A 23,545-nucleotide genomic window follows, 5' to 3' on the forward strand; every position below is an offset into this window, starting at 1 on the left:
CTTGAAGAAGCTAGTATTGCTGGAGATATACAGTTGTTTGTGACTGACTAAGCCAATTTTACTTTCTCTTCTTAAATTAGAAGCATTTCTCACTGCTCACAGGAGGTTTCGCACCAAAGTAACTTACTAGAAAAAGTTTACAGGATTGGAGCTTCCTGCTATTACCTTGCAAAATATCATTAATAGCCAAGTCACAAAGTATTTCTTAATAAATCCCATCAATGAGTGGCCTACTTAGTGAGAGTGCAAAAGCCAGAGAACCACAGAAAGGGTTGGGAGGGACATCAAGGATCATCAAGCTCCAACCCTCCCACCTGCCTGGCAGGGCCACCAACCTCCACATTTAATACTAGACCAGGCTGCATAGGTCCCCATCCAACCTGGCCTTGAACACCTCCAGGGACAGGACATCCACAGCCTGTTCCAGCTCCTCACCACTCTTCGTAAAAAACTTCCCCCTGATATCCAAGCTAAATCTTCCCTTCCTCAACTTAAAACAATTTCCTCTTGTCCTAACATTATCTACCCTTGTAAAGAGTTGAGTCTCCTCTTGTTTGTAGGCTCCCTTTAGGTACTAGAAGGCTGCAATGAGGCAACCTGGCAGTCTTCTCTTCTCCAGGCTGAACAAGACCAGCTCCCTCAGCCTGTCTTCACAGGAGAGGTGCTTCAGCCCTCTGATCTGATAATCTTTGAGTCTCTCCTTTGGCCCTTTCCAACAGCTCCCTGGACCTCCTTGTACTGGGGGCCCCAGATGTGGATGCAGTACTCCAGATGGGGCCTCATGAGGGCAGAGCAGAGAGGGACAATCACCTCCCTCTCCTTGCTGGCCATCCCTTTCCTGATGGAGCCCAGGATACCATTTGCTTTCCAAGCTGCAAGAGCACTCTGCTGGCTCATGTTAAGCTTTTCATCCACCAGGACCCCCAGGTCCTTCACTGCAGGGCTACTGTCAAGGACTGCCCCTCCCACTCTGCATGTATGCCTGGGATTCCTCCCAGAAATCAATATTTCATTGTAACTACTACCTCATGTAGAACTACTGTTAACCAATTACTATTTAGGTATCCAGATCTGCATTTCCTATCTAAAGCTGCTCTTTACACAGTAGTACTGGTCCTTCCCTAATGCTCTCCACAACTGTAATTTCTGCAGAACTACCAGTAAGAAGGTATCACTTTCATCTTCCCAATAAAAATTAAAAATAATAATAATAATAATAAAAATAATAAAGTAGTAACTATAGGTCAAACTGTCCACCAAATTACAGGGTGAAATGAGACACCCTTGACTATTTCCTTCCCCCACCTATAACTTATCCTGTATCTACCAGGGCTTACATAGAGACACCTTCCTTCACATGTTTTGTTAGCTTCTGCAGGAAAGAGCACGTATTCTCACTCCCACCTCCAGTCACTGAATCCTTCCATCACCTTGAGCTGTTTGCCAAAGTTGGATACAAGTTTTAATACCTTCCAACCTCTTCTAGATCATTATTGTGTTTCCATCGTTCTGCATAGCATAATTCCTCTAAAACTTCAGTCTTAGCCAAATATTTTAGTCAATTACAGAGTTATAGCATCTGAAATAATTCCATACCATATTTCAGATCCTCTCTCAAAAAATACAAAACTGCTACTCAAAGAAGTCTCCTCAGTTCCTGTAACCTGAGTAACTAATTTCCTTAGCCTCATTCATACACTGAAATTTTCCCAGTTGTATGAGATCTTGCATGGAAAATTTTAGTCTAAGTAGGTAGAGGTTCAAAACATTATGAGTTACTGTAAACACAATATTCTAACAGGAATTATTTTTACTAGCCTCATCATTAACACTGTTAACTCCTGTGCATGTGGAGAATAGCCTTTTATCATGTAATCTAATGAAGAAAAACAGGAGATTTCACAGAAAGATTTCTACTTAAAACATGCCTGATGTACCCTGATACAACCTGTGGAGTTACAGGCATTACAGGGTGGCCAGGCATCTGGGCTATGAATCTTTCCAAACACATCCAGCTCACATTCAGTATTGCTATGGGCAAGAAAGGTAATACACTTACTTTGGGCCGAGTGTCAACAACGTATATGAAATCACTTCCTGGGTTTGCTTTTCTTATGGCCTGAAGCATCTGTTCATCTTCAAGGCATCTAGCACTAAAGCCAGATAAAGGCTGGCTACTCCTACATATCGAGGCCTGCAGAAAAACAAACAAGTCAGTAAACTTATTAAGCAGAAACCAATTAGCAGCCTGAAGCATTTCCTAAGAAAGTCCATTAGATGTTTACCATAGAATTATAGTAACATGGGAATTGTAAAAAGAATTATATTCTTTTTAGAAAGACAAGCAAATGTTAAGGCAATAAAACCCCACTGCCTAGGTCTTGAATCAAAGTTTTAGAGCTATTTCAAATATGCAATTTCCCTCATGTGGATTATCTCTAGAAGACAATCTCTAAACAATATGTGAGTATAGCAGTGCAATCACAAGAACACTGACATAACAACTTAAGGAATGGATCCTTCTGCACTGTCACTCACACCTCAGTTATGATATTAGTTACACCCAGCTTACACCACTACACTCTTTACTGAGCAGTTTGAGACACGAGTCCAGGAAACAAAAATGTGTACACACTGTGCAGCCAGATCACTGTCTTGTATTTTTAGCACTGCCTCTGGAGAAAGACCTCACTGCACAGGAAGTGAGTCAGGCAACATGAGTGTTGGAGCAAATTTATTAATCAGTGCTATTGAAAAAGCCAAGAGAGGTTCTCCCCAGGCACATCAGAATCAGGACTCCAGATGAAACTTGGAAAGAACTGAACATGGAGCAAGGAGATCATATTTCCCAGGTTCTGCTTGGCTGAGAGCAGCTGGAGACACAGGGGCAACAGGGCTGATGTAGGCACTTTCTATGCACTGAAGATGAGCATGAAGAGAATTTGCCTGCTGAAGGTCATAACCCATGGAGGCTGCCCAACAGATTATTTATTACTGTTAGAGCAAACACGCTCATTTTCAGCCAAGTTTTTGAACTATCAGTACTTAGTAAACGGGATCTTCAATGTACAAAACTGTGTAGGTGCTTGTTCAGATATTAGTAATAGATTCTGCCATCAAATTTTTAGTTATCTACTTTTGCCTGCTGATCAGTGCATATCCCAGTAATTTGATACATGCAAATACCTCCTTTGAATTATGAAAATTGTACATATGGTTATATTCACAACCTATCATTTCAATAGAAAGAAGACATTTCTCTCTCAATCATGGCATATCATACCTGAGTTAGATATATACCTCAAGATGAAGACTAAAATTAGAGTTGCAGACTAAGGTTAAGGTTCAGGAAAGTAGGGGCTAGAGCTCATTATGTTACAGCACTGCCTGTGCTCAGCCAACTAAGATATGTGCTGGCACCAGAAGGAGAGAACATCTTGTCTGTCAGGTTAAGATCACATATAGCCCAAGCTCATGAAACAGCTACACTGCCAGTAGTGCAGAGCTAGGAAGATAAATTGGACTAATGATCCATTAAATATCTCAATCAGAAATCATTACAAACGATCTTCATGAAGGACTTAACCCAGACCAATTGCTTATGAAGAGCACATAGATCTAAACAATTTCTCAGGGTGTGTTTAAGAGAAGGGCATAAGATCAGGTTGCTTTCAACTGCTCTGGCTGAAAAGATACTTCCAGAATTTGATCTCAGCATAGCCACAAAGATCCTGCGTGACACAGAGTGGTGCCACAATATCATTTGAACCTGCGAAAAACCAAATTGCTATGTGACTGTTCCAGGTATGAAAGACTGAATGAGTAGCACCCACCCCTCTGCAGACCTCTTCCCAACATGCTGTTACTGGAGTTATTCAACGTCTACCATCACAAAACTTACCCTACTCTTGCCCATTGCTCTATTACCTGGCAACTCATGCCAACCTCCAAACTCACATGGAGGTACTCCGGCACTCACCTTTCAAGATCAAGGAGCGAACACAGTACTTCAGATCCTAGTGGCCTGAACATGAATCCTAACCTCAACCTGAACTCCAGTCATAAATGGGAAAATCATCTAGGCTGAAACTGTAGAACTTACCCAAGCTGGACCACTATATGATGGAACTTAGTTGATCCTTTAGGCTTCTTTCACTAATATTTGGAAACGTCCAAGTGTTTTGAATGCTGAGTATCTGTATTTGGACTCAGCTGAATACGCAAAGTGATTATGAAAATTTTGTCCTTAATTAAATACAAAAGACAATATACCATTTATGTGTAGACTGTATTAGTTATTTAAAATCTCTATATCCTCCTGTTTGGTAATCAAATTCTTAGATCTTGGCTGAAGCAGTAATAAGTGGTAAGGAAGAAGTAAAAAATATCTCTCGTCCCACCCTTCTGAAGCTTAAATCTAGGACAGGTATCACTATGAAGAAAAGACTACCCCAACCACCTTTTGATATATATTTTTTTTAAAGCAAACACTGTAATTAGAAAACCAAGGTCAAAATCTGCATATCCGAAGCTACAAACTCACACTTACATTGTTATCCTTGCAGTAGTAGGAAAGAGCTGGGAAACGCCTTCGACTCCGAAATTTAGAGCTCCCCACTATGATGTGTGCAGTTGCAGACTTTGGTACATACACCTCTGTAGGATAGGAGTCACAGACCTGTGAAAGGAAACTCCAGTTACTTAATCTACTAAATACAACTAATGTTAGATAGCTGTACTCTAATGAAAAATAAAATAAAATACTGAGGAATTCCAATCTCAGAGAATATTTCATAGTACAGCAACTACACACATTGCCTGCATTTTTCAAAAGAGCCTTTTAAAGTTGGAAAGTGTTGATTATATTTTGCAAACAACAAAACTGAAGCAGAAAGTTTGAAGAGCTGTGTTTCCAGGTGGTAATTCATGTCTTACTGAGAATATATGTTCAGATCAGAAAGAATTTTTATTACATGCAGCATGGTTGTATTTACAACTCCTGCTTCCTCCGGAGCAGAAATTGGATACAAGAAAGGAAATGGGTGAAGTTCTCAAACATGAGAGGAGACTACAGACTCAAAATTTCCAGTGAATATAGAGCACATAACATAAAACAACCAAACAAACAGGGATTTTGAGAGAAGGTATTCATCTCTATGAAATGAAGATACTTCAAAGGCAAGCAACCCAGCCAATCCCTACCTCCTGTAAGAAACCCAATGATCAGACAAAAAAAAAAAAAGAGAGAAAAAGAAAAAAGAAAAACTTGCAGGAACGGGTGGGAGATGCAAAAGAAAAGGCTTATGGTTAAAGATGCTGCTGTGGTGAATCAGTTTCTATTCGTGATGTTACTTCTCCTACACTTTATCTATATCTGTTTATATTAAAAAAAGGAAATCCTGACAGTGTGCTCAACCTTCTTGAGAGCTTCACAGTCCATCCTTAATATAAATACACTAAAAACAACAGAGTAAGTGGATCACATGGGGCAACTTCTTTCAAAACATATTTGGTTATTATTTTTCACAATTAATTAACGTTCTGTGGACTTCAACTGTACAATGCTGAACTAGGTAGGACAGACTGAACTAAGAAGAGATAAAGTCTGTCAGATGACCACAGAAAACACTTAACTGTTAACCATAGAGGCTTCAAAGGACTGTGAGGGTGCTTAAATTCACTATTTCAAGGTGTTTCGGTTTTTTCTTTCTTCTAATGTCTGTGCAGTAATCTTACTTAACTCTACATATCAGGAAAATGTTCATTTAGAAACTTAACTTTAGGTCTGAAATACTAATCATATAATACTAATAGCCAAATACTAACATTTCAAACTTACTGTGGACAAGTTTCACCTATATTAAATGAAGACACATCCTTTTACCTGCTATTTGTGTGCATTTTAATGTGAAAAATGGGAAAAGGTGCACCTTACTACACAAGTGTACAGCACTGAGCACACAAGTGTAGAGCACTAAGAAGCACATAGCCAGACTGCTGATCCACTCTAAGGGTTCCACAACATTAAAAAAAAAATCACAACTCACTCCATAGTCTCTGTTTACATCACTAATCTGCCAGTAGCTGTTTGGAATACCCATCCGGTTATACTCTTCTTTGAGGTCCACAAGCTTCCAGCCTTTCTCTCGTTCTTCCTTATCTAATTTTGGATTGAATGAGAAGCAATACAGCTCTTCATATTTCACTGGAACAAACAAACAAACAAAACAAACAAACAAACAAAAAAAAACAATAAAACAGTAAGATACCTCAGATTTCTGATCAATAAGACACATTAAAAACCAAAATCTGGCACTGTTCCTAATGTGGTTTCTCTTCAAACTGGCATAAATTGCATCTTGAAATCTCACATCCTATCTTGCAGATATTGTCAAGCATACTTTGCAAGTACTGTGCATCTTTTGCTCTTGTTACTTGAATAAATGTAAACATATGTGCTGTATTCATACAGCTACTCAAAATATTGAGTTACTGGACACCTTATCTACCTCTGCAGCACAATCGAACAAAATAACAAACTCAAAAATCTTTGTGCTGAGATAGATAGAAAAGTTTCCAATAGATTCAATAAAATTTTAATTTTATGGACTGCAAAATTCTGCTCTTCGCTTATTAGCAAAGGCATTTGAGATACAGCTGTTGTAATAAGCACAAAAATAGCATGTGTTACATCAATCATTTCATCACGACCATAAAGCCATTTAAGCAGCTATGCCACCTGTCACCCTCAGTCCAGAACTATATGGTAAAATTTGCTTGTATTGAAGTTCTTAACTTCATTTTCAGGGTATTTGTATTTATACTAATGAGTGACTTAATTGTGGTGGCAAGTGGCAGCTGGACACCATTGCCATTACATGCCACCTGTCACTGATACCAATAATTAAGCATAGAGCTTGAAAGGAAAGTTCTCATTGCTGCTGAAGACACTGTTATGTTACAAGGGTGTGTTTCACTGTATTGCTTTAAGTTCCTTAAAACTGGGACAATTTGCCTCACTGTTTCTGAGTTTCTCTGATTATTTAATCTTGTCTAGCATAACAAATTACATCAGCTGCACGTTACTACTACTCCTACTATTACTACTACTACTACTACTCTAATTATAGATGTCATTTTATAAGTGCAGTGGCAGTGCTGGCTGACTGCATTTTTTTCCCCACTCTACACAGTAGATAAAACTGGTGCTCTCCCAGAAAGACAAAAATTAAAGCCAGTTCTTTCAGTTTCATACCAACTGTGGCAAATGCTTCTGCAGCTATCGCTTAAAACAGGCAAGCCTTGCCAGGTGGTTCCAACTATGACACTGAGGATCAAATGTTGGATTTCACTGAAAGGAGGAAAGGTTTCAAAAGGATCCTGATCAGATATAAGAAATTCAAACAGAACATAATCAAAATCTAGGTAATAGTAGGCCAAAACACAGGCAGTCCGGTAGGATAGATCAACTACTTGCTGCAATGCATTTCATCAATTTTAACAAGCTTGTGCACAGCAGAGAAAGGGAGAATTCAGATCTTGATGTGGCCACTAAAGATATAATAAGATTTCAGTCACAGTAGGAATATGGAATTTCACTAGATTTAGAGACACTTTTTTCCCTAAATTCACACTTACACAAGGCAGCAGCTACTAATAAAATAGCATTATGATATATTTTGTAGTCAGTGACTATCATTTTAAACAAAAGGTTTGTGTCAAACATTGTGGAATAAGCCATTTATTATAGCATGTATTCTTCATTGTTCCAGAAGTGATTATTTTACAATGCCTCTGTGCTCAGAGACCTCTCCTTCATCATAATGCATCTCTAATGAAGTCTTTTCTCTTAAACTGAAAAGAAGAAAAATACACAACTACATTTCACCTACGACATTCTCCCTCTTTAACAGGATGATTCACTTTTGTGCCATGTTTCTTGCCCTTACCTGGCCGTGCCAGACGTATTAGAGAGATGTAGACATCGTGGCAATCTCGCTCCTGAGGGATGACCAGCTGGATAACCTGGAAGTTCTTGCAGCGGATCAGCAGTGGGCAACCTGTGGCAGTTGTGGCCTGCTTCTCAATGGAGGAAATCTGGCTGTGGAGAACCTGCAAGGGAAGTGAAAATGGTTGTGTCAAGTGATTCAGTTCTTCAAGAAGAAAAACAGTTGGTTGTAAAGATCTGCCAGGACACAGAAGCTTCCACTGCTGTTTCAGAAAATCTTCACACACATCTTCTTGCAATTTTGTTCCTATCTCCAGCATCAGGCTCCAAAAGTGCCAGGTACATGACCGATAGAAAAAGAAGCACTTCTGAAATGTTTCAGCTTCTCAGGCATTAGCCTAGTCATGCTGTCCAAAGCCTTCTGTTTGACTGTATGGGCTTTTCTTAAATGTATGCTAACAGTCATCAGAAAAAGAGCTCTTTTGTCTACCTGTACAGTGGAAAGATGAACCAGAATTAGTTATATAAAGCTAACTGAAGTCTCTTGGCTAAAATGTTGGTCCTGATAACTGACATTATGGAAACACAGGGAGAGAGACAAGAGCTGATGGAGCCCAGACAGTAATTCACTCTCTAAACAGCTGAACTTGACATCAGTGGTTCCTTGGAGAATCACAGCCAGTATTCACACAGTGAATACCCTTGCAGTACCCTGTGTTGCAATATTCAGAACCCACAGAAATTTTTTTAAACAAATTATTAAACTGCAAAGGTTTTCAATGGAATTTCACACACTATCCAATGATAGAAGCATCTGTATAAACTCATTTACTGCATTTAATCTACTTTGCAAGTTATTTTCAAATTACCATCAGTAATTTGCCATGTCCCTATGGTTAACCAAAAAAATAAAACTCATACCCAGGTTTCTTTACGAGTTTCAGAACCATTTTCCACAAATATGACATGAGTAGCAGTTAAGTACAGGGTTCCCACTGTAGCTTTTCTTGAAGATAAGCGATCAAGTAACCGCACATTTTCCACCTAAATAAAGAGAGGACAGATGAAAAAGAAAATAATAATAATAATTAAAAATATATATATAGGCTATGGCATAGTATAACATAGTGACATATCAACATTCATATTTTGTCCATTACAAACACTGTGCTGTCATGCTAAGATAGACGTCTACCACCTAAACAGCACACACATATATGTGGGATTGATCTACTTTTACAAGCAATAGAACTTAGGACAGAACAGGACGGTTCAGGTTGGAACTCAGGAGGTCTTGAATCTAATTTCCTGGCCCTAGCATGTCACTGAGGTTAGATCAGGATGTCCAGGGCTTCACCCAGCTGGGTCTTGAAAATCTCCAAGGACGGAGCCTGTCCAACCTGTCTGGGTGACCTGCTTCACTGCCAAGCTATTCTTACAGTGAAATTAATAGAGAAGCATGCCACAAGATAAAGTAGTATTAGAAGAACCACTGAATCCACTTAGTGAGGACCACTAAGATGATGAGAGGGCTGGAGCACCTCTCCTATGAGGGAAGGTTGAGGGAACTGGGCTTGTTTAGCTTGGAGAAGGGGATACCTCACTGTGGTCTTCCAATACTTGAAGGGAGCTTATAAACAGGAGGGGGAATGCCTGTTTATGAGGGTGGATAGTGATAGAACAAGGGGGAATGGTTTGAAACTGAGACAGGGAAGGTTTAGGTTAGATATTAGGAGGAAGTTTTTCATGCAGAGGGTGGTGACACACTGGAACAGGTTGCCCAGAGAAACTGTGTATGCCCCATCCCTGGATGCATTCAAGGCCAAGCTGTTAGTAGCTCTGGGCAGCCTGGTCTGATGGCTGACGGCCCTGCACATAGCAGGGGGGTTGAAACTCGATGATCATTGTGGTCCGTTTCAACCCAGGCCATTCTAGGATTCTATGATTCTATTATAAATCCTTTAGTGCTATGTGTACTAGTTATATTTTTAGCACTGGAGTCATGCCTACAAGGCTTTTCTGAGAAAATTACTTTTACATCTATTCTTAAAAAATGGCAAAGCTTGTTCAGGTGAATACCCACCCCTTGAACCCATCCTTCTTGATCCTTCCCACTAATATCAGCTGGAGGGTTGCAGGTACAAGGGCATAGATGTGCATCCTGGATTTTAGACTGTACTATACATTTGCTACACAGAAGGTTAGGGAATAAACTGAAATTCTGGGAAAGTGACACAAGGGAAGTAAACTGAAACTGAGAGTCATAGGTAGGTTCTTGTTTTTGTTGCTATAGGAGTGATCTGGCTAACTCCCCCTCACAGAAATTCCAGCGAATGCTCAAGCCATTGCTGGTTTATAAGAGAATACAGAATGGTCAAAAATAAATCAAACACAGGAGTATATCAAAATTAGCAGTCAAGCTTGAACCAAATAATGTTGGAAGACTGCCTCGCTATTAAAAAAAATAAAAATAAAAATAAACATACCATCTCACACATAATATGAGAAAGCATAGCTAAAACCATCTGAATCAGAAATTGTGTGTGTGTGAGAGCAAGAAAAGATGCTTTTCCCATAAGATCTTCCCAGGACCATATGAAATGATGATCAGAAAAGTATTTATGTATGAGAAAATTTGATTATATTAAGTGATTTAACTCCAGATCTATCTTAACGTTCTTTTTTCTCCCTCTTGTGGTACCTCTGTATCCAAACAGATGTTAGTAAAACAGTTCAAAGAACTTCTCGCTTTGTAAAACTAACCACAGCTCTCTGTAATAGCATGGTAGGAATTGCCATCCACTCAAGCCTTTCCATAATCATCAGAGATAGGAAAAAAGCTAAATTAAAAAAAAATAATAATAATAAATTGAAAAAGAAATGGGAAAAGTAGGAGGTGGAAGCGGTTGAGTGTATTTCTTCAATGAGCCTCACTCAGGCTTGCAGACAAGTCTCCAGTGATAGTTTATAAAATGTTCCAGAGTTTGTCCCTGTGGGCCTACTAGGGCTGACAGCAGCAGACACATATGGAAATGTTTGTCTTCAATCACTTTCCAACAGGAATCAAAGACTTAACGCCCACAGCTTTGCCTCCTTGGACAAAAAAAATGGATGTTCTCTCTTTGCAGCACTCCTGAAAACAGGTACTTTTACACTATCAATATGTGGTATACACGTTTTTTAGGTACTTGATCTGACACTACCTAGAGTTTCTGACTGATAAGCTAGAAGTACAAACAGAATAACAAGGTAGACAATAAATGGATTAAGATCTGCCCGAAACAATCAGTAATTTGTTAACAGCCTCAGTGGGTTTCCTACTGCAACCATTTTAAAACCAAAATTAACTGCTTTTCCTAAAAAAACCAAACATGCCCTAGTTCAAATACGTTAAACCAAAGAATTCTGAACATCAGGATCATACAATGTGTAGTAAATTACCAAAATAGTTTTACAGTGCTGAAATCACACAGGAGCATATGATTTTCACTCAAGCAGCAACAGCACAGCTGTGCAGCCTGCCCACTGCTGCAAGAGAGCTTCTATACACTGCTAATCTTCTCTCTGAATCTCCACTCAAGACTTGCAAGTTTCTTGTATAGCCAGTTATTTTCAGGAGCTGGAGCTGATAACTGCTGAAAAGATACAACTCCATTAAAATCAGAAGGGTTCTATTACTGTGTTTGACATACAAAAGCTGTGAGTGCTGCTCCAAGAAAATGGAAGAGGGCAAAAGAAGGTTAAAGACTTCACCACTCCTGGATTGAAATAAAAGCAACTTTGCATCAATTTCTTTAAAAACCAGAGTGGGGTGCAACAAAAAACAAAGATCTGCAAAGTCATTTTCATTTTAACCAACAAAGACTCCAGATTACATTCACAGAAGCTTCCCACAAGACTCAGAAATGGGATGTAGCGCTTCATGACAATTTTTCTCTCTGTTCTTAAGTAATTCCACCAAAGATCACACAGTGAGCAGAAAGATGCCATCACCTAAGAACTGAACATTTGCAATGTATCATCTAAACACATTGCGTTATTTTAAAAATTGGAACAGAGTGGTTCCTAAAACAAACAAATGAAAAAAAAACAGAGTTTGGTAGCAAAATGCTTAAAAATCAAACAATTAGCAAAACCAAGTTTCCCTCAAGGCCAGCTATAATCTGCTTTAAACAAAAATAAAACAGATAGAAAGCATGAATAAAGTCTTTTCCCAGGACCATCTACTTCAGAGGTCATGTACTGGGATAAGGAAGAAAAGAAGGAACACAGCATTAACCCAAAACATTCAGTAATAAGACAAAAAGAAGATATAAAAGAGCATGGATCATAAAACCAAAGATTTGGGGCAGTGCCCCAAGTCTAAGAGGAACCCTCCAATAACAGTTAAAATGAGATTCAACTGGACAAAATCATGTCCCTGCCAGGCAGTCCAGCCAAGAAGGGTACTGCTCTACACGATCTGGTCTTGCACAGGGTCATCCCAGATACCACCCTACAAACTGAGATACTTTAGGTTGTGACACAAGAAAAGCAGACACTCTCAAAGCAGGGCAGAGGCTCGGGGCTGCATTTTCAGGCCTCCAAATTATATCATCTTCTCCCTTCTCATCAATCAGAGTTCCATAACTGATTTTCCGAATCCAGATGAGGGGGAAGTTCCCTCACCTTTTCTGGGAGGTCAGCCAGTAAGGGCCTGCTATTGAAGACTTATACTGACTCTCTCCTCTGCTTTATCTATGGTCTGTTTGATTCATTATTCTTAATTATCCTGTATTATCTCACATAGCTTTTAGTAAATCAGTTTTCTCCTGTCTCAATCAGGTTTCTTCCTCTTCCTTCCCAACTCTCCTCCTGAAGGGAGAGAAGGGTGTTGTGTGATTAACACTTCAAACCACGACAAAAGGTCATAGATTCTGATAGCCCTAATTGCATTTCAATTGCATGAATTTAATTGCATAGCATTTTGTGACCAGCAACAAACACTGTTACTGCTGAGAAGGTAAATGAGGATTTTTATTATTATTTTAAAAACTATCAATCATAACTCCAAGTAATTTTGAGCTCTCTTGAAGGAAGCCCTCCAGGCCATCAATACTCCCCTCTACACGTTGCTGTTAACTTACACATATCAAAAACTAATTTTGTTATCAGCATCATCAGACATTGCTGTATGGCCCTACAGCAAACTTTCATTTTTCCTATGCTGTGTAATCTAACTTCTGTCAGTGGTATTTGCCTCCCCTGGCATCTCCTCTCCTGTCTGTATCTTTCAAAACAGCTGTCAGTAAAACACTGCAGGCTCTTATGTATTTTCTTGGGTTTCTAGAGAGGAACATCCCTCACTGTAAAAATGGGCTTTATTGTTTGTTTCTTATTTTTTAACCAGTTATCACTGGGAGGTCCTTATGGCTTCATCCATGATGATTAAACTTCTCCAAGAGACTTTGATGAAGATCTGCATTCTTTCACATGGGTTCATCCTAGTCCAAGGAAATTTAAAAGATTCTGTGTTTCTCTTTTTAATCATATATCCCCATGAATCTAAATATTTAGAATGGAAGAGCAACTGTGTCCAGTTTTCTTGGATTAAGTGTCTGTTTTTTTTCTTGACTGGGATGCCGTGTCACTGGCTCGACAGTTTTCTACTTGACCATGGTAATTTTTCACCATTCATTGTTTACAGTTTCTTATGAAATGTCTTCTAATAGTGTGTTTATTGGTGACAAATCTTGTGACATGTTCTTGTTAGAACAGATATGGCCCTAAACACCTTTCCTACTTTGATCACTTACTGGCCCGACTGACATTCTGTCAAAATTTTGCCTATTCAAAGGCAGCTTGGAAAAGGCTTTACTACTAGATTTATGCTGAGTTGTTCTTCAAAATCTCTTTTGGCTTGCATTATTTTGTTTGGATATTTAATTTATGTTCTATTTTCTTCATTTAGGCACAACTCCAATCTGAAAGAAGCCCTTTTGCCTCTAAGAAGTTATTCAGATAAGAGACATCCTTTTACTCCCTTCCCCTGCTGGTTAGCTATGCAAATCTTTTTTTCATTATTTAAAGCCTTTTCCTGGAAGTTGGCTTGCAGTGAGATCCCATATTTAAACAATCTTCATGACTCCCATAAACATTTTAACTTTTGGCTCTCATTCCTTTTAGAAAGTTTTCACATTTTTATGTACTTTCCTCTTTGAAGTTAAATATTTCCATGTTTTAACATTTCCATGGGATATTCTCCCACTTCTTTTGTTCTTTCAGGAATACTCAGCAAAGTATATTCATTGCTGTCACACAGATGTTCCAGCTGTACTTTGAACCAGGTCTTTCTGTCACTGCTTAAGATCAGGTCCCAAATTTATTTAGAATTACACAGAATTACTTTATTTTATTCTTTTTCCAATACAAGCAAATAGCCTCTGTAAAAGCAATCATTTACAACACCTACAATTTTATCTATAATCATATCCCCAGCAGTTATCCAACACCAATTTGGCAATGTTTTCTATTGCTACAGTATCTCCTGCCTCTATGCCCTGTCTGATTTTGTCCAGGCCATCACAGGTGATGTGACAGCAAAGTTCCTTGCCTTTCCCATGCAACTTGCCACTGAGAACAGCATCCTGTCATGTTAATTTTTTTCCTTTTAATCAGTTTTCTAGTGTACTTATTACATCACCATTCTCACATATAACCTGTGAAACACTGGTTTCCGCAAGTTTTTCCAGACTTAATATTTGTACAGAAACACAGACACATTTGGACCAGTTGTCTATGATTTGATTTCTTTTTCTTCCTGTTGTTAAATACACCTCTTGGTAACTTCTGTTTATTTGAGAATTTATTTATTTATTTCTATGAACAGAAATTTTATGACACATTTCAGCACCCAAAATATCAGATGTTTTCCGCATTCTAACAAGAGCTTCTCAGTCTTTCTTCACTGCTTACAAGTGCAGTTCCTAATTAGTGCTCCTACCAGGTTTGGAAAAGGGTTGTCTGTTAGACAGTGCAGCTGGCTGAATTTTTAGCTAGCATTTATTCCCAATGGCTTCAATAAGCACAGTAACTACAATGAAATCCTCAAAACTTGGCTTGATAAAAATTAGCATGATTTACAAATCTTGTATAATTCACCTGCAATATATGCCAATCTGTGATGGCAGTATGAGAAAAATAAAGCACGTTTATTAGTATCTTGCCTCATGAATCACTCCATCATATCTAACATCACTTCCAACAGGTGACTGAACTGCTTAAGTCTACCTGGATTCAAACCCAGCTTTCTGATTTACTGTATGCAAGCAACACAAAGGGCCTTCAGCAGCAGCACAGGTCCCTAAGCTCATAGTTGCCCATTCTAAATGCTTACAAACCCCCAACCGACATACATGGATTTCATCCGAGCTCCATCTGTGGTGTTTCTCTGCCTCATTTCCAGTTACTCAGACTTTCTGGAAAAGTAGTATCCAGAAAGGAGTAAAAAAAAAAACAAAAGAAGGGAAGAAAAAAAGTAAAATAACATCACCTTCAATCTTAGATTGCATTCAGCTTATCAAACGATTCAGATAATGAGCTGTCTTCTCTATTCTTCTCATCAGGAAAAGCAAGCCAAGCCAAACAACATTTTAAATGGTCTACAGGGAACAGGAATATGTTCATTTTCACAAGAGAGGAACACAAATTGCAATGCTGCTGAATTTTTCTATCAAATAAGTAACAGCACAGCGAGAAACGGGTATTAATAATAGTTAAAAATAAACTAATTCATTATTAGAGAATGACACTGTACTAATCAAGCTCCAACTTTTTCTCCAAAACATGTTCCATATCGTAATCTAAACTGAGGCAGACTTTATTAGAGAACATGTAAAATTATGTATGTTCTGAAACACATCAGGAAAAAATATGCTCACTACTCACGTGGGCTTTGCCTAAAGCGAACACTTGGCAGGAAAGATCAGTATGGGGGAATGACAAGTAAAGAATGGGGGTGGGGGAGGAAGCAAGAACAGTCTGTAAAGCTAGGAGAGCTCAAGGAGAAAAACACAAGCACTAACCAAACCAGTCTGAGGAGTGGCAACTAAGCAGAAACAAATTATTTGGAGCTGCTGCTTCCATCATTCACTTTTGCCTAATGACTGTGGTTGTCCGGACTTAAAGAAACGACTGCCAAGAGATTTACTTCTACAACTACAACCCCTCACATGGAGGCCAACCCTCTTCCTTTTTCTGTGCAACACAGATGACAGGAAAAAAAAGGAGAAAAAAAAAGAGTAGAAGTTAAAGGGAACTCAAATTAAAAACAGATTGAAGGCATTTTTTATGCAGAGAATAAACATGACAAATGGCTTGCCAAGAGGTCATTCGAGAAAAAGAAGTATAATTAGAAAAAAGCATGGGTCAAAGCTTTATTCAGGCACAACTTCCACCATTTTCAATGGGACTCCCACCTAAGGAAGAACAACAAAGATACAGTCCTGAAATCAATCAGAACAATTGGTGTGCCAAAACATTCTCTCTACAATGACCCACGTACCCTAATTTGTTTTCATCTGTAGAACAGATTACTTCTTGGAAAAGCTCTGTCTGCATCGCCTGTTTTTAAAAGCTTCTTGAACATGGTACCTTCGTTCTTACTTCAATTTATTCAGGAATCTCCAAACACGGGACAACATCATAAAACTGCATAATTACTGCTCCTTTTTCATGCTTCATGTGGGAAAGCTCTTACAGATAATTGCAGGATCTGTTTTTATGGGGGGCATAGACTTGAGTTGGGGAAAGACAGAAAAGCAGCATGACAAGTAAAACTGTCATGGAGTTTACTTCCAGCACAGATGCTTTCTGTCTGTGGGTTTCCTGCCCATGTAAGGGCTAAGCCTGCAATTGTTGAGTTATCTACTGCAATTTCAACTGCACATCTGGAAGGAGAATACAGGTGGGAAACTTATCTGGCATCTAAGAACAAAATTCCTCTTGGTGATGGGCAGGAGTAGAGTAATCTGTTGTTTATTCTTCTGTTTCCTACCCATCAAGAAGGAAGAAAGCTGTGCAAACCCTGACAGTGAGGAAGATGTTACTAATTAAAGATAAGCAGGGAATCTTCTACCTCAGGCCACATCCTCGGTAGTTTCTTTCTTGTTCAATCAGATAAAATTTATTGCTTTGCAACAACAGTCTAAGTGTCAGACAAAAACTGATCAAATACATTGACATATGGGAATACAAAAGCATGGAGGCATTTTTGGTAGTCCAAGGGTATAGCAAGTGCAATGATGCAGTGACTTCAATCTGAACATGAGTGAGTTGCCAAGGTTATGAATGGTGTCTACCACCAAAAGAAGCTTTGATTGTGGGTTTGTTTTGCTCTGGAAAGTAAGGAAAGAGAGAACTGAAGTTTGGAAGCTCACAGTACACATCAGGCAGGGCCATGGGAACACTAGAGCATTACAGCAAATGCACAGGATCTGCAAGACAGATCAAACTTCCAACATGGTCCTGCAGGCTCTGCATATGCCAGCTCAACAGCCGCTATTTTGTAACAGTACTGCTGAAAAGCTTGCTCCAGTGCCAAGGGTTGGGGCTGGTTTAGGGTAACACTAAGCCCTAGAAAGGCTTCTTCTTGTCTAGCCATGACTTCTTCCCTCAGGCTCCTAGTCCGGGGGCTGCAGCTGCTTTCCCCTCTCACCTTGCAATGTTACACACACAAGGAGAAATTAAATCTTGGGAACTAGCGACACAGCACTGACTGACTTCAGCACTGCAGGCACGCAAAAGCTAAAGGAAGAGCTTGTGCAAGCCAAAAGCCTGAGCTTAATGAGAAAAAAGGAGCACAGCTGGTATGATTTGAGGCCAAGTGGAATATTTGAGCTTTCTTCACCCTGGTTGACCTCAGCTATCCACGTGTTTAGAGTAATTCTCAAGAGTGGAAAAAATATAACATGCAAAAGACCAAATACTACAACTATAAAGATGTTTTTTACCCATACAGGGAAAGAAAAAATGTTTTACTCGCTAAACAAAATATATAATGAAATATCTTTTTGCATAGTCGAAGAATGAGAAAAATGGAAACCAGAGTTGTCAATGAATTTTACTATTTAATGTGGTTTCTATTCTATTTCAGCGAGAATCATAAAAGCTGTAGTTGATCCATGTAACTTTTTTGTATTTTCATCACTGAAAAGATTTCTTGATCTGTAGCGCATGCACAGAACTGCAAGCACAAAAGCCAAAGAGCTGAATCCTGAGCCTCTTAAAACCAGAGGAATACCTTCATTGCCTTAAACAACCTTTGGATCACTTGCTCCAGCAGTGTTCTTGCATCAGCTCATAAATTTGGCAGCATTTTCCCATATGGATCATTCTTCTCTTCACTCTGTTCTAATCCGTTTTTCACTTAGTATTCTGAATCATATGTTTTAGTATTAGATCAGAAGCACTATTATCCTGATCTAACACAACAGCTCCTTTGCTCACTTGAGTAAGTCACTCACTTCACAAGGGTCGGTATGCTCCTGGATTCACTCAGTTAGATGTAACCAGTCAACACTTAATTAGTTATTATTTAAATGGTCAGCTGTCCTACAGGCTCTTACTACTACACAGGCATGGAGTTTTCAGATAATAAATATGTGACATGTTTTAACCTACACATGGAACTTCCAATAGGATGATTAAAGATTAAGAATGGACAAATGGATAAAGAGAACCAAAAGTAATGTTCTGTTTCTTTAGGAGAACGTATATTAGTATATCACTGTGAGATATATGGATCAGACACGGAAACAAGGAAGCAGTAGTAAGAGTAGCGACCAGATGAACTTGATTATTTTAATAGAAAATGAAGAAAGTATTAATGCCAAAGTATCTACACTTTCTTTAAATCTGCTAAAACAAAAGGAAATAACACTCATTTTCACAGTGCTAGAAATTAGTTTGGGAAAGTAAAATACTTGGTAGGATTCCACATCATCATGAGAAACAGCAATATATCTTACAGTTTTCCAGAGAAAGGAGTCACTGAAAAGAAATACCTCACTGTAACCTCACAAAAACAAAAGCACATGAGCAACTCCAATCAGCCCAAGTATTGTGTTAACAAGAGATACTCAACCAAATGTATTTATGAGTTAATTCCACTGAAGACAGCTGCTACACCAGGGATAAATACGATGTATTTATATGATGTATACACGATATACGATGTATTCTTTATTTTAAGAAGCCCACTCAATAATCCTGCTGCCAATACATGAAGACAAACGATACTGAACAGAGGTAAATAAGATAAAGTGATCAGCAACGGTGCCCAAAGTCCTCCTATGAAATAAACATATCTTAAGAGCCCTTATCTGTCTAACTGTCATGGTTAAACGTATCTCTACAAATGTTAACAAGATATGTTTATTGTCACTGTGGAAGTATTGTTTTGTTGTGTTGTTTTTTTTTAATCACTGTTAAAAGCAGTTCAACAAGGTTTGGGTTTTGGCAGTTATCCTAGATCAATCTTGTTGCTCAACCCATACCAATGGCTGACAATGGCTTTGCTCATTTTTAAAAGACTATTGGAATTATACATAACTTTATTTAGCCATGTGCAACAGTTAGCAGCTTTTAAATACACTCAGATTACAGCCTTCATAAATAGGATGACATTTATATTGTGACATTTACATCACTGCTGCCTCTGTGTATTTGTACACGCACTCTCCTTTCCACCTATAAACATCATGGCAGAATCCTAGAACCATAGAATTTCCCAGGTTGGAAAAGACCTCAAAGATCAAGTCCAACCACAGCCTAACCATAGTACCTTAATGGAACAACCCTCTGCTAAATCATATTCATCTCTGAGCAAAACAGAAATGGCAGAACAATGGCATTTAGCACATAACAGGCTGTGCTGGAGACTCAGCTATATACCGTCCAGAAGGGCTAAGGAATACCATTTGAAAAGTAATGAAGAAAAGTAGTTTTGTCACATGGTTTCTATTTCTGCCATCAACTTGCTATTTTTGCTCACTAAGGAGAGATGACAGTTAAACTGTTCAAAACTAGAATTTAAGGTACTGTGCCTTTTGGTGAAGGACTAAGCAATGTACCATTAGCAAAACTGTGTTAGTAGCACACTGGAAGAACAGAACTGCAGAGCAGGTGAATACACACATCTTGACAAGAAAGAATCCTGCTGGAGCCCTGTGATGCTGCCACAAAGCACACAGTAAGGCTGAGCCAGAGGACAAGATATACCTACAGTTCAGAAAAACCTTCTGACAATCAAAGATTTTTAGAGAAACTAAGTTACCATGCTACTGGAGGAAAGGCCCATTTACAGACTGAAAGCTGCTTAAAAGATAAGAAGCAGAGTAGGGCTTAATGGCATGTCTTTCAGGATGGAGGCAAGTCAGCAATGAAGTCCTATAACTTCTGAGACTGGTTTCACTCAACTTTATCAGTGCCCTGGAGAGAAGAGTAAGCAGTAAAAGCTTTCTTAGACAAACAAATGCCATATTTGCAGCACAAGAACTCCAGAATAGCCATGTGCAGGCAAAGGAGATGTGAACAAATACATATATTTTAGCTATGAAAAAAAAAAAGCAAAAAACAAAAACAACCCTACACCATGTCAACACAATCTTGATGGACTCAGAAATTATAGTTCCCATGCACGGAAGAGATCTAGGGGTTATTGTTGACACTTCTCTGAAATTATCAGAAACATGTGAGCTATGATCAAGATTTATGATGAAGGCTTGGGAAAGGTGAAAATGAACCATTATTCTCCAAATCACCAAAGCGAGAAGCAAGGAGCACTGAGTGAAACTTCCACAGCTGTGATCTTCTACAACTTGATCCCACACAAAAAGAGGATGTTAGCATGTCCAGAAAGGGCTTTGGCAAACACATGCACAAGAGGTCCATAAAGGGACACAGATCCAGCAAGGGAGGGATGGACTTGACCACAACAAACAAGGATGCTGCAGGATTGAAGAACATAGCCAGGATCTCCTTCCACCACTGGAAGACACAGAGCAGTGACCTAAAGGAACTATTGGTCCAGATGACATGGAACTCCTCTGTGCTTCTGTTCATTTCTTTTACTTAAATGACAGCTATGCTATATCAGATGTATTTTAATATATGCAAACTATCATCCACTACTGTTTTATTTGAACCAAAATAAAAAACAATTGCTAATTATTTTGGCAACAATTGACATCACGTTTTTTGTTGCCTTTTGAAAGAAAAGCTTTTACTTGGGACAAGAACTCTGTTTCAGTTTTCTATTAGTAAGTTCACTAATTTTCTAAGCATGCAATTAATCTTAATTTTCAAAATGGCTGGGAATCCTGGACAGTCACATTATTCTGAAATAAATACCCCTGCAAAGTAAGGCAGTTGCTTATCAAGCTTTTTCACTGGACAAAATCAAATGGAGTTAGGAAGTGGGATGCCAGAGATTAAATGGTTTAAAGGCACCTTTACATCCTGCTATTTAAACTGCCTTATTCCAGAGACAGCATAGTTAGAAATATAAGGAGATGCCTGGAATAAAGACTGCAGAATCAGCTCCCACTGAGTATGATTTCCAGAGCAAGTTTTGAAACAGCAGTGCAGTTCTCACAGCTGTCTTGATACTATGCATATGCAAAGGCTATTTCTGCAACATTTTAAGGCACATGTTTGCAGAAAAACTAACAGAAAAGCTTCCCTTGTCCATAACAGTCTTGGGTCATTCATTAAAAGCAACCATGAAAATTTATTCTTAGATTTACTTATTTATTTTGGCCTTATTATTCTGCTTTCATTGTTTTTCACGTTCATTCTTTCCACATTTGGCTCGTGGCTGGAATCACCTGTTCAGGCAACTTCCACTGACCACTTCCTACCTAAGAATCACACATTATTAGTGTCCTGACATAATAGTCTGATGATTCTTAGTGTTCTGACTTTCTTCCTTCAAAAAAAACATAATAATAATAATAATAATAATAAAAGGCCAATGATAAATCTTGAAACAAGAAGGAACAGATGCGATAAATACATGGGCTCCTAATAAATTCATTTCAGCACCTAAAGACCCAAAAATCAAGTAAGGAGTCTCTTCTGAAATTAGTATCATCATGCTAGAGACTGCCAAACAAACAGACAAAAAAAACAAATAGGCACAAATCAAACACATTTTAACAGCTTTGTGGGGGGAGGGGAAGGAAATAACAACAACAACAATAATAATAAAAAATACATCTCAGGTCCACCTCAAATTAGTATATTGTGGGAGTTCATTTTTAGCTGTTATTTTTATACGTGTGACAAAATTGCATCTCATTTTATAGAGCAAGATGGAAATTCTGTTAACAAACACAGGCTTTGCCTGCAGGAAACAAACAAATAAATAAATAAAAGGACTAACAGAAGGACTACAGCATCAGTCTACAAAAAAACTAAACAAATCCATTACCAGCCCTGACACTGGGATATAGGAAAGCACACCTTCATTCCGATTACCTACAAAGCACGGTGGAGGTCTGCAATTCATTAAAGCAATTCGAACCCCCAGCCCAGCCCGCAGCACCCCCACCCCGGGGCAGCCGGGCGGGCTGCAGCACAGAACGGCCCTACAGAACGGCCCTACAGCCGCAGCCCTGCCCGCCGCGCGGCTGCTCCCGCCCGGACCCACCTTGGGCATCCGGATGTGCTCCATGGCGGCGGTGGTGGTGGCCGGCCCGGTTCCTCACGTCAGGCGAGCAGCCATGCGCACCTGGGCTCGTGCCGGCCTCTCTCTCTCTCTATATATATATATCTTTATATATGTATATATTTATTTATATATAATACATTAATTTCTCCCCCCCATAGAATTGAAAAAAAAAAAAAAAAATAGAAAGGAAAAAAAAATAAAAGAAAGAAAGAAAAAAAGAAAAGAAAAAAAAAAGAAAAAGGAAGGTTTGTTCGGAGCGGAGGATGCGGCTCTTCCCGTGCCGGCAGGTCAGCGGCTGGCTCCACCTCCCGCAGCCGCCATGCTGCCCGGCGCCTGGGATGCTCGGCACGGCCCAGCCCGGCCGCATCCTGCCGGGGCACGGCGCAGGGCGGCTTTTGGCAGCTCAGTGTCTGGAATTGCCCATCTTGATGCTTCCCGTGATAAGGACCAGAACAGCGCGGGGAGCTCTGCCTGAGGTGGCCTCCCACTATCTTTTTTTATTCCCCGGTTCAGTGTGTGCAGTATTTCCAAGGCAAAAGCTGCACTACGTGAAAGTGAGGCACAGGACTGTGTTAATGTCAAGCTCTGCATGTCTGTCTTTCAATAATGTGCACGAGGGGAGATTTTTTGTGACACGTGATTTTCAGTCTTATGCATAAATTTCTTGTGCCATTGCTCGCCTTGCCTGGACCATGAGATGTGGTGCCTCCTGAGGCAAAAACAGATGTTTTAAGGGCTGCTTTTCTCAGATTACTTGGGCAGACAGAAAACATCTCTAACCAGCTTTGAATCACTGTCATATTGTGCAAACTGAGAAACTCTTCAGAGTTTACGTCAACGTGCAGATGAAGAGGTGCTACTGATCTCAGGCAAACTTGGCTTGACCT

At 39.2% G+C, this 23,545-nt stretch overlaps 1 protein-coding gene across 1 annotated transcript in view; it reads right to left on the reverse strand.

Moving 5' to 3' along the window:
• The window catches only part of MTMR7 (myotubularin related protein 7), a 40,965-nt gene extending 18,158 nt beyond the window's left edge, over positions 1–22,807 (reverse strand). Inside the window, exons 1-6 of the mRNA XM_072336171.1 lie at positions 22,638–22,807; positions 8,870–8,992; positions 7,950–8,112; positions 6,048–6,205; positions 4,550–4,678; positions 2,060–2,194 (exon numbers count right to left, since the gene is read on the reverse strand). Coding sequence (XP_072192272.1) covers positions 2,060–2,194; positions 4,550–4,678; positions 6,048–6,205; positions 7,950–8,112; positions 8,870–8,992; positions 22,638–22,661 — 732 coding nt within the window. The 5' untranslated portion in view covers positions 22,662–22,807. The remainder of the gene's footprint in view (positions 1–2,059; positions 2,195–4,549; positions 4,679–6,047; positions 6,206–7,949; positions 8,113–8,869; positions 8,993–22,637) is intronic.
• Between the last annotated feature and the right edge of the window lie 738 nt (positions 22,808–23,545).

The sequence above is a fragment of the Excalfactoria chinensis genome, chromosome 4, assembly GCF_039878825.1.
Source record: "Excalfactoria chinensis isolate bCotChi1 chromosome 4, bCotChi1.hap2, whole genome shotgun sequence".
Taxonomy (NCBI): Eukaryota; Metazoa; Chordata; class Aves; order Galliformes; family Phasianidae; genus Excalfactoria; species Excalfactoria chinensis.